Raw genomic sequence first — 18,597 nt, 5'->3', positions numbered from 1 at the left:
TCTGCACGCCCGCCCTCCCTCTCTGCACGCCCGCCCTCCCTCTCTGCACGCCCGCCCTCTCTCTGCACGCCCGCCCTCTCTCTGCACGCCCGCCCCCTCTCTGCACGCCCGCCCCCTCTCTGCACGCCCGCCCCCTCTCTGCACGCCCGTCCCCTCTCTGCACGCCCGCCCCCTCTCTGCACGCCCGCCCTCCCTCTCTGCACGCCCGCCCTCCCTCTCTGCACGCCCGCCCTCGCTCTGCACGCCCGCCCTCTCGCTCTGCACGCCCGCCCTCTCGCTCTGCACGCCCGCCCTCTCGCTCTGCACGCCCGCCCTCTCCCTCTGCACGCCCGCCCTCTCCCTCTGCACGCCCGCCCTCTCCCTCTGCACGCCCGCCCTCTCGCTCTGCACGCCCGCCCTCTCGCTCTGCACGCCCGCCCTCTCGCTCTGCACGCCCGCCCTCTCTCTCTGCATGCTTTCTCTCTCTGCACGCTCAATCTATATACACACTCTACACAATCTATATATTTACACACACACACACACTCTCTCTTCACACACTCTATACACACTCTTTCTATACACACACACTCTACACACTCTCTCTATACACACACACACACACTCTCTCTCTTTCTCAATTTCTGCAACCCTTGGGATTGAGTTCTCTTTCCACCCCACCAGTCTCCATATCATGCTGGATTTCCCCACCATTTGATTGGCATCTCATTGTCCAGGATAAACATGTACAAGTGCTGCAGCAACTCTTTGACTTGCAAATTCTGCTTGGCTATGTACTTTAAGGTTTCTCTCCCATTCTGACCTCCTAGGAAACACTCTATCTTTTCAAATACTTGGAAATCATTAAATATTGAGTGTATTGTGGCGGCTTGCCATTGCGGTAGTAAACAGCAGCGTAACCCACTGTAACATGTCCCTTAACGCAGCAAACCGGCGCGGTTGAAAGCTGGAGCAGTACAAGACCAGCAACCCTAAAATGGCACTGACCATGTACCAGCTAACAGATCAACAGGCTGGGGAAGAAGGGTATTCACATGCAAGAATGTTCCCACCCGCTATTGTTATTTGCGGCTGATGTCAGCCAATCAAACCAACGAATGGAAACTTCAACTGTATGACAGGAGCCTTTCTAGCCTCAATAAATCTCTGACCTTATCCTCCCACACTATGAGTTTGTGTGGTTTTTTTTGTAGCAATTGACTACAGTATATCATTTTCAAAAAGAGATTGCTGGTGACCACTGCCTCAAAGCTACTTGATCCTGCAATTTAGTATCAATTTAGTCTGTGTCCTGACTCTTTTTGCATAAGAGTAATTCTGCTTTTAACTTGATAGAACATTGCAACCTTGTTTTATTTAGGAATTTACGCTGTTATGTACCAAAAATAAATGCTGCAGTTGTTGTTTGAGGTTAGCTTGGGTAAAATACTCAAGTACAGTACAGTAAGTATACAGTACAATAAAGTACAGTATAGAATAATTTTTTCCTTGTTCCTGTCATCTTTCACAAATTGATTTTTTAAATAAATTATGTGCAAAACAAATGCTGGAAACTATAGTTGTGAAGAATATAGTGAAACAAGGAAGGAATGAGGAAAATGATTCAAAACACATATTTATGATCAACTATGGGTTGGCAGCAATCTGAATCACTCAAATGAGGAAAGACCAATATGTGGGGATCGAATGTTCAAAAAAATGTTGTTTCAGAACTATAACAATTGTGAGTTAATCACAATCTGCTGAAGAACCTCAAGTGGTTCAAAGCAGCATCAGTGGGAGAAAAATAATGGTCGACATTTCGAGCTGGAGCCTTTCGCAGAGAGAGGACTGGGTCGGAGGAGCAAGACTGGCAGTGGAGAATGCCCAGGATAGTCAGGTTGGTGTGGGAAAGGAAGTTGAAATGGCATTCCCCATGGGCTTCAGACCACTGTGGACAGAGGGCAGATGTTCTGCAAAATGATCCTCAGGACTGTGCTTCATCTCACTGATGTAGAGGAGGTTTCATCAGGAGTGCCAAATGTAGTAGATGGGGTTTGAGGAGGTGCATGTGAATCTTTATTTTGCATAGAAGATCTGTTTTGGATGCTGGATGATGTTATGAGAGAAGGTGTAAAAAAATTTTATTACTGAATATTGCAGTCAGTTTGTTTACATTTCTTTCTTTGTTTACATTTCTCTCTTTATCAATTACCCATAGGTTGAAATTCAGCCTGGCCCACAGGAAAAAGAATCTCAAGGTTGTTTGTGTCATGTATGTAGTCTGACGGTAAATCTGAACTTTGAGGTGTGGCACTTCCTGCAATGCAGGGGAAAGTACCATGGTGGGAAGGGATGAGTGGACAAGGGCCTCCTTATGCAAGGCAGAACAGGATGGGTAGATGTGTCTGGTGGTGGGGTTTAATTGCAGCAGGAAGAAATGAAAGAATGATGTGGAGAACCCATAGACCACTACAGCACAGAAAACAGGCTACTTGGCCCCTCTATTATGTGCTGACCACTATTCCTCTAGTCTCACTGACCTGCCCCCATTTCATAACCCTCCAGACCTCTCCCATCCATATATCTCTGCAATTTATTCTTAAAACTTAAGATAGAATCTGCATTCACCACATCAGATTCCACACTCCCTCCACTCCGAGTAAAGAACTTTCCCCTAATGTTCCCCCGAAACCTTTCCCCTTCAAACTTAAAACTATGACCTCTCGTATTTATCTCCCCCAATCTAAATGGAAAAATCTTACTCGCACCCAAGTGGGATTGAAGCACTGTCAGGTCTGTAGAGAGGATTGTGTGTCCAGCAGAATAATTGTTAGTTTATTGCAGCGTGAAACGCTAGAAATTTTCAATATTAGTTCTGATTGTCTATATCCCTCATAATCTTGTAAACTTTGATCAAATCTCCATTCTTTGCTCCAAGGAATAAAGTCCTTTTTCAATATTTTTATTAACATTAAAATTTCACGTCCAAAAATACAGAGTACATACAGAGAAGGTGTTAAAGGCCTGTTCTGTTTGGAGGGAGGAACATTCAGAGTAGGATTTAAAGAAATTGAGGAAATGCAGGAGATTGCTCTATTGACTGTGGTCGTAGCAAAGCTGCATAGTTTAAAAAAGGAAGCAATTTCAAATGCCCAGGAATGGAAGGCTTCACTTTGAGACGAGATGCAGTGGAGGCAGAGAAACTGGGAGAAAACGATGGCATCTTTACAGGAAACAAGGTGGGAGGAAGTGTAATCGAGGTAGCTATTCAGGTGGTGGGTTTGTAGTGAATGTTAGGATATAGCGCATCTCCTCGGGTGGAGACTGATTTAGGAGGGGGAGAAAAGTGATAAAAATGCTCCAAATGAATTTCAGTGGGGTGAAGATTATTAGCAAATGTTAAAATTGGCACGTTCTGCATGGCTGCAGGAAGCAGCCCCAATGCAGCCATCAGTGTGACCCAGGAGGAATTGGAGGGTGATACTGTGTTTTGGTTCAGAACAAAGACTTTCACATAGCCAACAAAAAGGAAGGCATAACTGGGACCATGCAAGTGCCAATTCTGCACCTTTGATTTGAAGCTAGAGAACAAGTTCTGCCAGGCAGGTAAGAGTATTGGTGAGAGAAACTGGTTAGAGCATTGTTCCAGGGAGAAGGTGGGGAAGTGTTCAGAGACTGCACATTCATGGTGAAGAGAAGAAAGGAGGGACCAGGGAATTGGAAGTTGTCACAAAGTGGTGAAGAGCATGGGAGGTATCTTGGATGTAATTGAGAAGGGGCTGGACAAGGATAGAGTCAATCCATGAGGAGATGAGTTCAGTGGGGCAAGAACAGATGGAAGCAACAGGCCTGCCAGGATAGTTCTGTTTGTAGATATTAGGTAAAAGATAGAAGGAGGAAGTGTGGGACTGAGGCACTGTCAGGTTTGTCGAGAGGAGTGTTTGTCCAGCAGAATAATTGTCAATTTATTGCAGAGTGAAAAGCAAGAAATATTTAATATTACTTCCAATTTGAATGCGAGTGTTGCATGTAGCAAAACATTTTCTAGTCTTGTATTTGTACTTTAGATGCTGCACTTTGGTAGTGGTTTCTTTGGCTAAGATTGTCAGTTAATTGGTCAATCATCTTGCTTTCCATGGAATTTCATAGAACAACAAACTGCATGTGGATGTCTCCAGCACTCTCAAAATGGGGTTAAAATTATAGGAGTAAAAGATGAAAGTCTGCAGACACTGGTTGAAGTAAAAACACAATGCCAGAGAAACTCAGGTGGTCAAACAGTGTACATAAAGGTACATAACCAATGTTTCAGGCTTGAGCCTTTAATCAACATAAGAAACAATGTTGACAGGCTCACGAACAAAATGGTGGGGCGAGGGGCAGGGAGAGTAGCACAGTCCCAAAGGTAGGAGCTAATAGGTGGATAAAGAAGGAATTGCACACCAGCAAGCAGGGCCAGAGGGACGGTTCTATGAATGGAGGGTGAGGGGGGGGGGGTGGTAGGGCTGGAGGAAAGAAGGGAATGGGAAAGGGGAGAGAGGCAGGCTAGCAGAAACCGGAGAAGTCAATGCTGATGCCATCCGGTTGGGGAGGGCCCAGACGGGAAATCAAGTGCTACTCCTCCAATTTAGAGGTGGCCTTAGTGGGATAGTAATGAGGCCATTGACAGATTTGAGCATGGGAGTGTGGCTTGGAATTGAAGTGGTTGGGCCAATGGGAGATCCCTGTCACTGATGTGGACCGAGCAAAGGTGCTCAGCCAAGTGACCTCCCAGTCTGCATCCAGTCTCTCCGATGTAGAGAAGGCCACAAAGGGAACACCAGATGCAGTAGATCACTCCTGTGGATACACAAGTGAAGTGTTGCTTCACTTGAAAGGACTGTTTGGGTCCCCATATGGTGGTGGTGAGGGAAGAGGTGTGGGCAAAAATGTGGCACTTCCTGCGGCAACAGGGGTAGGTGCTGGGGGAGGGTTGTGATTGGTGGGGAGGGATGAGTGAATGAGGGAGTCATGGAGGGAGTGGTCTCTACAGAAGGCAGAGAGGGAAGATCTATTTATTGATGAGATCCTGTTGTTGGTGGCAGAAATTACGAAGAAATAATGTGTTGGATGCGGAGACTGGTGGGGTGGTAGGTAAGGACAAGGGGAATCCTGTGGTTTTTTTTTAAATATCTGGGGCAGAAGGGGCCCAGGGCAGATGAGTGGAAAAATAGAGGAGATTGGGTAAGGGCTGAGTTGATGGTGGTGGAGGGGAAGCCATGTTTGTGGAAGATGGACATTTCAGATGATCTGGACTGGAAGACCTAATCTTGGAAACATGCAGCGTAGTTGAAGAAATTGTGAGAAGGGAATAGAATCCTTGCAGGGGACTGGTGCGAGGAAGTGTAGTTGAGATAGTTGTGGGAGTTGGTGGGTTTGTAAAATATGTCTGTGGAAAGCTTGTCTCCTGAGATGGAGAGAGAGAGAGAGAGAGATCAAGAAAGAGGAGAGTGTTGCCAGGGATGGATTAGACAGATTTGAGATGGATTTACTTCGCTGTCAGCTTCCACCTCAAAGTGAATGAAATTGACGAGGCATGAGGTAGCCCCAATTAGTCATCAATAGAGCGGAGGTGAAGTTGAGTTGTCTTGCCTGTGTCGGCTTGCAGCATGGATTGCTCCCCCAAATCCACAAACAGGCAGGCGTAGCTAGCTGGGACCTATGTGGATTCCCACGGCTACTCCTTTGATTTGAGGAAAGTGCGATAAGTCAAAGGAGAAGTTATTAAGTAAGAGTGAGATCAAGTCCTGCCAGGCTGAGGAGGGTGGTGGTGCAGGGTGGTGACTGATTTGGTCTCTTGACTTGAAGAAAGTGGGTTAAAATTATCCCCTTTACTGCCACCTGCTTTGAGATGCTACCTTAATAAAACAGTGTGATTCAATGACTTAGCTTTATTTTGCCAGGCCACTGTTTTCTGAGCTTTCTTATTAGTCCTTGTAAAAGATGCAATACAGCAGGTGGCTGACGAAACTAATTGTATCACAGCATCCACAGTATATATTGTACTAAATGAAAATGGTTCTAGTCACTCTTAATACAGAATTATGGTGATTGATGATCTGATTTTTTTTTTCCCCCTCAATGCTTCTTCCTTGTGTAAAGTTTCTGCTGGGCTCCTTACCCTTTAAGTGCACGTTCAGTCTACAGTGGAAGTTATAATTGAAGCTCCACCTTTTGTGTGTATCATTTGAATGAGTGTGGCCAGATTGTCTGTAATAGGGATCAAGAAACAATGATCTCATAGTGTCAGCAGTGTCATGAAATGTATGATTATAAATGGTTCAACTCATTATTGGATTCTATATTGCTCGCTATAATTGTTACAAATAAACTGTGAACTTTCATTTGTGGGGGGGGATTGTAAATGACAGAACAAGAAACGTGGTAGCCAATTGGTGCTTTTCATTTAAAGTTTGCAAAAATGAAATGCATTTCCCAGATTGAATATTAGGTTTATAGTTTTATTTCCCACTGACCCATAACACACTAATGTGAAGTGGAAGCCATCAACCATTTCTTCTGTTCATTTATTGTAGCTGTTTTTGGATTAGACCAAAGCTATCTATTTAATTGAAAGAAGTTAATTGAATGAAAATGATCAACTAAGCTTGTATTAATATTGCTAATGGAAGATTCTGCTTGGCCGTGTTTGGAAAGACATGTCATGCTGGAGTTTTGCAGGCACCCATTAATGCTTGCACTTAACCTGATGGGCTAATTAAGGAATGCTTATTCATTCTACAAGTCAGGGATAGCTGCTATTCAAACGAATCAGCTTATTCTTTATAATGTATTGCACTTAAAGAAAGCTGTTAGGACTGGCAGCAATAGTAACTGATGATCTTTTGATTGAGATGAAATACTGTGTTAATATATTAATAAATTAAAAATTATAATTAGGTGGGCAAGTGAATTATTGGCAAAATAACTTGTTTTTTGACTAATTTTAGTCAATTTATTTGTAGTAATTTAGCGGTAGTTCAATTTGATTTACAGTTTGACTTCATGCCGGCTTCTTGAGAATAGTTTTAACTTGTCTAGTTAACATTCAAGTGAGCTTGAAGATCATTGGGATAGTTGTCTGGTACTCTTGAACCATACATGTTCCTTTTGAGATATTCTACAAGCAAGTCGCTAATTGTTGTGTTCAATCATTTGCGGACAATTTGAGACATTTGTCACTTAAATTGTTAAAGTGACAACCTGTTAAGGTAATATCCAAATCAGAATTAATTGTGGTGTAAGTAGTTTATTACTTTTTTTTAAAGAGCTTTAAGCTTGACCACAATTAGTTTGTACAATGAATGTCACACTTTATTTTTAAACTGGTGTTGAATCCCATATTTATGAAAAAGTACAAGAAACATTTAACAGGTTAGGTTTTATTCATTGTGCAATAATTTGGATTTCAACTTCCCTCTGAATCTAGTATTTAACATTCAAAATTTGTTATTATCAGATGTAGCAACTTGACATATAACCATATAACAATTACAGTACGGAAACAGGCCATCTCGGCCCTTCTAGTCCGCACCGATTTATGTGAAACTCCACTAATTCCACCTACCTGCTCCCTGCCCATAACCCTCCTACCCCCTCACATCCATGCACTCATCCAACCTCCTCTTAAATGACAAAATTGACCCTGCTGCAACCACCTTCTTCTGGAAGGTCATTCCACTCAGCCACCCCTCTCTGAGTGAAGAAGCTTCCTCTCATGTTACTTCTAATCTACCAGAAGTTTTTTTTGTAGGAAATATAATTTCATTATATTGTATTCTATATCGTTTTGTATGATTGTATTAGGGATATATTTTGATAAATGTATTGCAGCAAGCAAGAATGAGCTATTTAGCCTGAGTGTTCTGAGTGCTCTATTTCTAATTTTATTCTGCTGGATTAATTTATTGGAATCAGCAAATAAGCATTGAACTTAGTCATAGAGTCATCAATTAACACAGATGTGTACAATCTCTGGTTAAACAGCATGATGTTCCATTGATATTAATGTACATTTAAAATAATGTTCAAATTTTTCTGGTGTTTGTTTTTATGTGCATATCACTGCAGATATTTAGTTTTATTTCAATTGACCACAAGTCTGGTATTTTAAATTTAAATTTAGACATAAAGCATGAGCCCAATGCTGCCCCAAATACTCCAATTAACCTACAACCCTCATACATTTTGAAGGGTGGGAGGAAACTGATATGCCTGGAAGAAGCCCATGCAGACACTGGGAGAATGTACAAGCACCATATTTAAACCCGGGTTGCTGGGATTGTAACAGTATTGCATTAACTGCTATGCTAACCACACTGCCCAAATTACCCTTGATCCTTAATATTGGAATATGGTTCAAAGTCCAAGACATCGTGAGCATTGGAGTGCTTTTCTATTTAGCCTTTTGTTGCTGCTGCTATCCTCCATTGTGAGTAATATCACCGTCCTCTGAACTTTACAGAAGGGGTGAATGGATACTCATTAGCAATGGTAATTTATTCTTGGTGAGTGAACAATCTGGCAAGTCTGCATTGAGTTATGTCGAGAAGATGATGTTTGCTCTTCCTGAACAATTTGTCAACAAAAACTTGAGGGGATAAATGCAAAGAATTATATTAATTGTTCTTTTTAAGTTACCTTTCCTAATTGACATGATGCTAAACAAAATGCTTGTGTCAAAATCCCAGGTCCATTCTGTGTGGCATAAATGAATCTTGGATGGAATTAGCATTTTAGTTAGCTTCAGCCTTGTTTAATTGAGCATTAAGTTATTCTGTTAGTTTCTAAAAGCTTGAATGTGAATATTGAGTGCTTGAAGCAGGACTTTGGTTATCATGTGGAGTTGACAAGAGGGAAGAGGATGGAAGAAGGCAAAATGGCCTGCAGTCTCATAAATAAAAGCCTTTTAGTTATGGTACCGTATTGCTAGTTAAGGTTGAATTATAATCCAGCAAGTCGTGACACCTTTAAAAGAGCAAATGAAAACTGATTATCAAGTCATTATGAGGTAGTTTTACATAAGATTTAGTTTGAGTAGTGTTAGGTCTGCTTTGTTCGAGAATGAGTGAGTCAGACACCAGACTGAGTCGAAATCAAGGTTCTTTATTACCGGATTGTAACACTTGCAACTAACAGTGTTAGTTGGAGAAGGCGCATTCTCCCGATATCAGCAAGTGGTGTTTTTTTATACCTCAGGACACGCACTTAGTAAATTATCATACCATTACATTGTCCAATGAATAAGCTGTTGCTACCCTTCTCTGTTAGTCTGCTGCACATCATCTTGTTATTGCCATCCTTATCTTGAGCGTACAAGGTCATGCCTGCATCCTGTTGCTCCTTAGTACTGGGTGACTCCTTCTCCGGTCCCAACTCATGATGTTTTTACCTTACAAGTCTCATAAATAAAAGCCTTTTAGTTATGGTACCGTATTGCTAGTTAAGGTTGAATTATAATCCAGCAAGTCGTGACACCTTTAAAAGAGCAAATGAAAACTGATTATCAAGTCATTATGAGGTAGTTTTACATAAGATTTAGTTTGAGTAGTTAGTATTCAAAAATTACTGTTAGCCTTTTAAAATTTTTATTCCATGATTTCTTTTGTACTCCATAGAGTAATTGCCCTTGAGTAGAAAGGTGTGTGCAGATGAAATGAACCCTATTACTTGATGTAATTTGTCACTATTTCTTTCATTCAGGTGATTTCTAATTTAGTGAAAATGCTCAAGTCGCGAGACACAAGACGACGGTTTTGCCCTCCTGATCACTGGATTCCTGATCAAGTTAATATCAGAGCTGACAAGGTTTGTATTTGCTAAATTGGGTGCTGGCTCAACGGGCCGAAGGGCCTACTCCAGCTCCTATTGTCTATTGTCTTAATAGATGTTGATGAGCTTGATCTGGTTTTGTTAATTTGGTGGTTTAAAATAGAGTGGCACATGAATTACAGTGAAATCAAGTTGTGGTAAGTTTTCTTCCAATATCGCACCCAGTTGCATAGTCAGTAGTTGAACGGTTACTAATTCACATGAAAACTCTTCTTTCATCAGGATCCAATGTGACTTGTTTCCACTGTTTATTTTTAAAATCCTGAGATAAGAATCAGTGAATGTTTCAGTCAGCAAACCATTGAGTTGATAAGAATCACTGACCTGAAATGTTAACTGGCTTCTCTTTCCACTCATGCTGCTTCATGAGCTGAGTTTTTCCTGCATTTTTAAAAAAATTCAACTACCAGTATATCTTTGATTTTTGTAAATAAATTCAAGTGCCACTTTTATTTGGTCTCAGTTAACTAATTCATTAATATACAAAGTGGGCAGAAATAGTCCCAGAACTCAACCATCTAGCTCTCATCAACGAGAAATTATCCTCCCTTGTAATTGAACTATATAGCACTGGAAGGTCCTGCAGTTTTTTTAGTGTTGATTTTTTTTTAAAATATATTTTTTATTTTTCACACCATAAATCACATTAGCCATGATATACACTATTTCTTTTTCACACATATACAGTGACTTTTTCTCCCCCCCCCACTCCTCCCAAGCCACCCCCCCACCCCCCCCCCTCTCATCCATTTTAGGTATACAATCTAGGTTGCATTAAGCCAGTCAGACAATGTTGTCATTCAACAAAAATACACCAGAAATTCTACTGAGTCCATTCTTTTCTTTCCTTCTCCTTCCATCAACTTAGGTAATGTTTGTCCCCGGTAGGTTTTCGCTATTGTATTTAATGTAAGGCTCCTATACTTGTTCGGATATTTCAATATTATTTCTTAAACTATATGTTATTTTTTCTAATGGAATACATTTATTCATTTAAATTTAGTAGTTTCTTCCTTTTAATTTGGTTATGTATTCCCTTACTATTTAAAGTCATATAGTTCAGCGTAGCCCTTTTATATTTTGTTTATCTTCTCTTTCCGTTTTTCCATCATTACCTTTCCTCCTTTTCCATTTCTGTTTTCTTATTTTCAACTCTTTATAAGACAACATTCCTACAACATCCAACATTTTCCTTATTCTCCTATTTCTATCTTATTTATCCCCAATCTCCCCTTCCCCTCCTGAGTTGTCCTTTATCCCTTGTCGGACAACCACATCTCCCCTCTCCATTTGGATTTGCGAATCCACTCGCAAGCGTCAACTGATTTTGCAGTGACCGCTATTTCCCCCCACCCCGCCCCCCCCAGAAAAGATTTCACTTTTCATCTGTCACAAAGGTCACTCTTTTAATTCCCTCCTTATTAGTGTTGATTTTTAATGTTAGCCTTGAACCTTGTTCAAAGTCTCTTGTAAAAATTTTGTACACTATGTCTGCTGCAATTAATGGTCTTAACTATATGTTAATTATGGCATAGAAGAAGAATAATTAAGTCTGCACTACCCACAAGGCATTCCCATTCCCACACTAATTTTCCTTGTAACTTGCTCTCTTCACATTCCTATCAACTCTCCCCAGATTCAGTTACTTACTGAAAGAAGGCAGAGAGTCGGTATAAATGGTTTTTTTTGCTGATTGGCAGAAGGTCGTAAGTGGGGGAGCAGCAGGGGTCGGCGCTGGGGCCGCAGCTGTTCACCATTAACATTGGTGATATGGGATGATACTAAATTGAGTGGAAAAGCAAATTGTGCAGAAGATGTGGAGAAGCTGCAAAAGGATATAGTTAAGTGAGTGGAAAAAGGTCTGGTAGATGGAATACAGCTTAAGTAAATGTGACATCATCCACTTTGGCAGGAAAAATAGAAGAGCAGATTATTATTTAAATGGTGAAAAACTGCAGCATGCTGATGTGCAGAAGGACTTGGGAGAGCTTGTGCATGAATTGCAAAAAGTTGGGTTGGAGGTACAACAGGTTATGAGGAAGGCAAATGGAATGTTGGCCTTCATCGCTAGAGGAATTGAATTTGAGAACAGGGAGGTCATGCTGCTACTGGTGAGGTTGCACCTGGAGCACTGCGTGTAGTTCTGGTCTCCATACTTGAGGAAGGATATACTGGCCTTGGAGGCAGTCCAGAGGAGGTTAACCAGGTTGTTCCTGGAGATGAAGGGGTTGACCTACGAGGAGAGACTAAATTGCCTGGGATTATACTCACTCAAATTCAGAAGAATGAGAGAAGATCTCAAATTGTTTTCACTGGTAGGTGAGACCAGAACTAGGGGATACAGCTTCAAGATTCAGGGGAGCAGATTTAAGATGGAGATGAGGAAAAACTGTTTTTCCCAGAGAGAAGTGAATCTGTGGAATTGTCTGCCCAGGGAAGCAGTTGAGGCTTCTTCATTAAACATATTTAAGGCTCAGTTAGATAGATTTTTACATTAAAAAGGGATTGGGGGATGTGGAGAAAAGGCAGGTGGGTGGAGTTGAGTCAATGATCAGATCAGCCATAATCTTATTGAATGGTGGAGCGGGCTCGATGGGCTGGATGGCCGACTCCTGCTCCTATTTCTTATGTTTTTGTGTTGTTCTTTCTATACACTGGGGACAACTTTAGACATTAACCTGACAACTTGTAAGTGGAATATGCTGAAACCACAATCTGACTTTTACAGAGCAGTAACAGGGCTTTCTCCCCAATGTGTCAATTCCGATCAAATTGTCCACGTTTTCCTGTGTTCGGGCCATACCTCTTGAAACTTTTCCTATCCACGTACCTGGCTTTTCATTGTTACAATTGTACCCACCTCTGGCAGCTCTTTCCATATACTCACCACCCTCTGTTTTTTAAAAAAAATGCTCTTCAGGTTCCTTTTAAATTTTTTCACTCTTTGAATTTCCGTCCTCTAGTTTTAGATTCCCCTGGCCTGAGAAAATGATGACTATTTAATTTATCTGAGTCCCTCTTGATTTTATAATCCTTTCATATGGTCCCTTTTCAGCCTCCCATGCTACAGGGAGGAAAGTCCCGACCTATAGGTTGGCAAAACAATGTGAAAAGGGCCTGTGCTGTACTGGTCTATGTTCTAGCCAACCTTTTTCTCATAATTGAAGCCTGGTAACATTCTTGATAATCTTTAATTATATTTTTTCCTATGACTGGGTGATCAGAGCTAGGGAGAATGTTTAAAAGACCACCCAGAATAGTAGGCCAGGATTGAACCTAGATCACTGGTGTCTGAAGAGAGACATTCTACCAGGTGTGCTACAATGTTACCTTGTATCTCAAAAAATTCTGAAATTTTCCACAATTTTCTTTTGAAATTGGTGCTGGTTGAATTCCTTCCTACCACATGTTAATTGAATTGGCTTATATGACAACTAATGCAAGTACAATACAATTTTATTAGCTCTGCAAAGCAGGTTCTCTGTTATACGAGAAGACCTGTTGTAACCTACAAAGGCCTTTTTGCGAAAAAAGCCCATATGCAGATGGGCATAAGTCTTTATATGGTTTAGCTTCCCATTCTACAGCCTGTTTGTGACTATTCACATGACCTATAATCTGGAGACTTCAGCAAAACATCTAGCGTGGGATTCGAGAAGAACATTGCCTTGGTTCTCATGTCTTGCTGCTGCGCTACTAAAATAAAACAATTTCTTTAGCAGATTTTAGTATTTTCCCATAAAAAATATTATTTTTAAACCTTTTCCTGTTGCTGAAATTTATAGAAAGGAAAGAAGCAAATCTATACAATCCTGCTATAACCTATAAGGCTTTGATTATAATTTTGTCTCCCTTTTAAAAATGGCTGTGTTCTCCCTTTCGTTGCACTTACCTAATCTCACTTCATTTCCAAAAACAATTTTAATTTTTCAAGGAAATTTTATTCCTATAATACATCATTCCCTCCTTTTATCATTACATGATAACTTATTTGGTCATTAGAATAGTTTGGTCTTTAAACATAATCAGATTATACAAAAGAGTCGCAAGAACATCACATCTAATAATATAGCCAGGGCACACAGACCCTGAATGAATGACATCTACCATCCTTTGAAAGGCCACCAAGATGGTCCCGGGGGATTATAATAATGGAGCTTTTCCCATATTTTCTGGACATTGCACATTTGTTCCCTTCATGTGATTTGCTAAATTGGTGATATTTTTAGAGGCATCAGAAATGTAGGTGAAGAATTCCTGCTCTATTACTGCACATGTACTGCCAGCATCAGATCAAGGGCCATCCGATTCTGCAGAGCCACGACCTCCACAGTGAGTTCACAAATCTGGATCTGCATATTCCATCCCTGCAGTAGTGTTGCCATACTTCTCTTGGGCACTGGCCATGTTGATTAGTTCCCGAGCGACTTTAGCCACACCATAATTGGGAAAGGCAACCATAAAGAAAAGCTCAGTTTAGAGATAGCACTTTTTACTCTATCCTGTACCATAGGATGGTCGATAATATTGCCATATCACTGGGGCAAGGTAAGTGAAATAGTAGCACACTTGCTAATAGTATGGCAGCCACGGATATACTTTTTATCCATTACAAAGATAGATACCATTTAAAATAGCCAAATTAATCACTTATTTTGGAAAATGGCCCTTTCCTGTCCTATTTTCCTTTCCCCTGTGCAAACAGGTTCTCGCTATAGTTTACCTGTTCAATTTAAAATGGGGTGGGGGGGGGATCTATAGTAGGGTTTATACCAATTGTTAAACAAATGTTTAACAGGTTGGCATTCAGATGTTTTTATAATGCTCAAAGTCCAATTAGAATGGCATTTCCAGGCCTTGTGGTCTGTCTGATTAAATGGTATTGCTATCAAAGGGACTCCCTGACCACTGTAGGTTGGCAATTGGGTGCAGACCTAACAATGAGAATCATTCATAGTTTCAACAAACATCAGGGGCATTCATAGGTAAGTGTTGTCATGCCACTTTTTGTTTAGACCTTAAGAATTGTGAACTTGCCTTGAGATTTAACTCCACACAATTTCTTTTACCTTATGTACCACTAACAGGATTGTCAAAAAAATGACAAGAGCACCCAAAAAGATAATGAGCATTCACTTCAGCCATTTCTTGTCCTTTAATCTCTTTGCTCTTGTCAGAGTCATGTTATTTACTGTGGAACCAATCCTTTTGCAGTCTGTGTGATGACTGTCCTTCTACCTTTACTGTGGTCGTTGTTGTTAGTGGCATTTGGAAGGGGCCCTTCCACCATTGTTCCATCTTCTTCTGACCCCAGTTCTTGATCAGGACATAACCTCCTGGCTCAAGCCAGAGTTAACTCTCTTCCTATTCCTTGAGATAGGTGTGGTGTATCCGCAAATAGAAAAACCTGAAATATTTTATTTAGTTCTTTGACATACTGAATTAATTCTTCTCCCAGGGACAGCAAATCACATGCTGTGATTTTCCTGGGCTGTGCTTCCCAAGGTGTCCACAGTGGTCGGCCATAGATTATCTCTGCAGGTGATAAGCCATTGTCCGGTCGTGGATTGAGCCACATTTCAAATAATGTCATGGGTAGCACCTTTAGCCAAGTTAGTCCAGTTTCCTCTGTTAATTTAGCGAGTTTATTTTTTAACATTCCATTGGGCAGTTCCAAAAATTCCTGCTGCCTGTGTATAATGGGAACAATGGAATTGTTGCTGAATATCCAATTGATTACACAGTTCCTCATTTATTTTAGCCACAAAATGAGGATCATTGTCTGAACTAATGTCCACAGCAGACCGAACTGGGATATAATTTCCTGTAATAGTACCCTGACCACAGCTAGAGAGGTATTGCCTCTATCCATAGACTAAAAACATCTATTATTACTAAACAATGTTTATAACTGTACATGTGAAAATGGTTCATATGCAACTGGTTGCTTATAAGAGCCATGTTGCTGTGTCAAGAGAGCTGTGGCACACTCTTCTAAAACAGTAACATATAGCTAGAAGGGGTGGTTGTGTAATGGTCGATCAAGAGCTGGAGGTGGCTGGAATGTTTGTTAAAAGCTTCTGTTTCTTTTGGGGTAAATGTATAGGTTTGGGGAACATTTGATGAGGCGTATGGAGATAACAGATGAGTGGTTTATGTTTGGAACCCATTGGAGGCAATAATTAAATAGTCCTACAGATGAGCGCATTTGGTTTGGTTGGTTGAGGAAAAGTGATGAGTGGTTGTGTTTGTTGCGGGGTGAGGACGCATTCTTTGGCACTGAGGAGAGTTCCAAGAACCTTTACCTGTTTCTAATTGGCCTTAACTTGATGGAATAACATAATCAAAGGAGTGCAGTGCATTGATGAGGAAAAGCATATCCTGTGCATTTGCCTCAATGACTGGCAGCTCCTGCTCGTGGGTTGCATCATTTTGTAAAGGGAAATTATGTTTGACTGGACCCTTCGATCCTCTGAGACCTCTCCTTCTCAGGTTCTCTCAGTCTCTCCCACTGGCTTAGCCTGTCTCCTTTCCCAGAGCTGCATTTTCATTAATTCTGCAATGCTAAGAATTGGACTGGATCTGGGTGCTGAGTCAGTAATTCCCACTGCCTGGGAAATGGAGGTCACAATAGCTAGAATATCCTGATAGTGCGGCAGGTTTAATGGTGCTGTGGATTTGGGGGCACCATCTTCCTCATTGTCATTGGCGATGAACAGTTTGGCTATTCCAGACGTGTCATATGGGCCCAAAATCTTTTTATCATGAATATTCATTTGTTTAACCATGGCTTTCTCTATCTCTTCCTTTCTTTCTTTCTACCATCAACTCATTCACATTCAGCTTTCAGAGTTTCCCTTGATTTTGGTTTCCTGCCAGACGTACATACCACTATCCTTTTCTTACATGCATTGTCCCTCCAACACACCATCATTCCACTGTGGCAACCCACTTACCAGCAAGCGAATCCGGCTCCAAAAATGGTGGACTTGCTGTGAAAAATGCAGGAAATTGACCTGTATCCAACACAGTTTTTAATCTGGGCTGTTGGCATCACTTCCTGTCCATATGACAGAAGCATTTATGCATATAACCCCAGCATGCAAACCTGGAGGAGGCAGTCTTGCACTAGACTCCACAGTGTGTACATCGACTTCCCAGCATATACATCAACGACAACGTGTACGGCAAATCCATAACGTGTTCACCGATGCCTATAGTAGCTCAGTATAGAATACTTCGCCACACCACCTTCTTTTTGCTTCTTGGTCCCACAACTTATCAATTTCTTCCATTTTGATCCCATATCTTTTTTCCACAACAATTGTATTACCTTTTCACATTGTTGAACATCCCAATGTGGATATTGGTCAGCATTCTTCACTCAAATGTTTGGTTAATGCATAACATAATTTTCATAGATTTTTTTTCATCTCCCAGGTACATGTTACACATTGCTTGAATAGCTGACCCATTTCTCCATTCTTTACTTCAACAAAGTTTTTTCCTCCGAATCTTTCCCAACACTTGTGCCTGCTTAAATTTTCTCCTCTGCCTTACAGGCAGTTGCCGAATAATCCTAAAATATACTTACTTTTTTCCTCTGCCTTTTTAAAAATAATTGCTAATTACTAGTCTTCCAATATATTATAAACAGTATAGTTCTCACTGACCTTGACTGTCGCCTTATACCTCCCGCATTGTTCTTGAGGGATCTCGCAGGGCCACAGGTCTATCTTGGATGAGGGGCCGTGCCGATCAGGAGATCTGCCGAGGAGGATTCAAGGGATCCTCGAGCACCTTGATTTTTTTCTCCCCGGCCTACTTTTTCAGGTGTTGACCACTTAGCCCACAGATGACCTCCGATCCCAGCGAGACCCTGCTCACAGCACCATATGTTAATTTAAAGTTAACATAAAGAAGTATATGACAGCTTATGTGAGTACAACTAGAAAGGGTAAAAATAGGAAGTTATAGCAGATGAATGCGTGACTAAAGAATTGGCGTGGGGGCAAGGCTTCAGATTGCTAGATCATTGGGATCGCTTCTGGGGAAGGTCAGACCTCTATTAAAAGGATGGGCTGCACCTTAACTGGAAAGGGACCAATATCTTGGCAGGAGGCTCTTGCTAGAGCCGTTGGGGAGGGTTTAAACTAGCTTTGCAGGGGGAGGGAAATTGTAATGAGAGCAAAGAGAATAGGATAGCAGTGAGACAGGGAGTTAAAACCGAGGTAGAAATTAATAGTAAAGAGATGGTCAATAACAACATAAAGGAAAGGCAGGTGAGCAGATAGAAGAAAGAGTTGCTCAACAGGAATACAGCGCAAACAACATCGATAACGGGCTTATGGGCACTATACTTAAATGCACGTAGCATTAGGAACAAAGTAGATGACCTGGCTGCTCAGATTCAACTAAAAAGGTGTGACATTGTGGCCATTACTGAAACATGGCTCAATAAGGCATGCAATTGGGAGCTCAATATCCGAGGATGCACAGTCTATTATATGGGAAAGATAGGCAGGAGGGTAGAGGTGATGATAAGTAATGACATTAAATCAATAGAAAGAAGGGACATAGGGTAGAATCAGTTGGGTTGAATTAAGAAATCCCAAGGATAAAAATATCTTATTAGCAAACAGCAGCCGGAAGTGGACTATGAGATACAGACAGAAATACAAAGCGCATGTCACAAAGATAATATCAAAATAATTATGGGAGATTGTAACATGGCAGGAGATTGGG

General features: G+C 41.2%; 1 protein-coding gene across 11 annotated transcripts in view; it reads left to right on the top strand.

Annotated features, from left to right (window-relative positions):
* Window positions 1-18,597, top strand: part of ube3c (ubiquitin protein ligase E3C) — a 194,879-nt gene that overhangs the window by 101,119 nt on the left and 75,163 nt on the right. For all 11 annotated transcript variants that reach the window (XM_069914741.1, XM_069914747.1, XM_069914744.1 and 8 more), the window contains one exon: window positions 9,724-9,828. In XM_069914741.1, coding sequence (XP_069770842.1) covers window positions 9,724-9,828 — 105 coding nt within the window. The remainder of the gene's footprint in view (window positions 1-9,723; window positions 9,829-18,597) is intronic.

This window comes from Narcine bancroftii, chromosome 1, assembly GCF_036971445.1.
Source record: "Narcine bancroftii isolate sNarBan1 chromosome 1, sNarBan1.hap1, whole genome shotgun sequence".
Classification (NCBI taxonomy): domain Eukaryota; kingdom Metazoa; phylum Chordata; class Chondrichthyes; order Torpediniformes; family Narcinidae; genus Narcine; species Narcine bancroftii.
The sequence above is the reverse complement of the archived record's forward strand: the minus strand, read 5'-3'. Positions and strand labels throughout refer to the sequence as shown.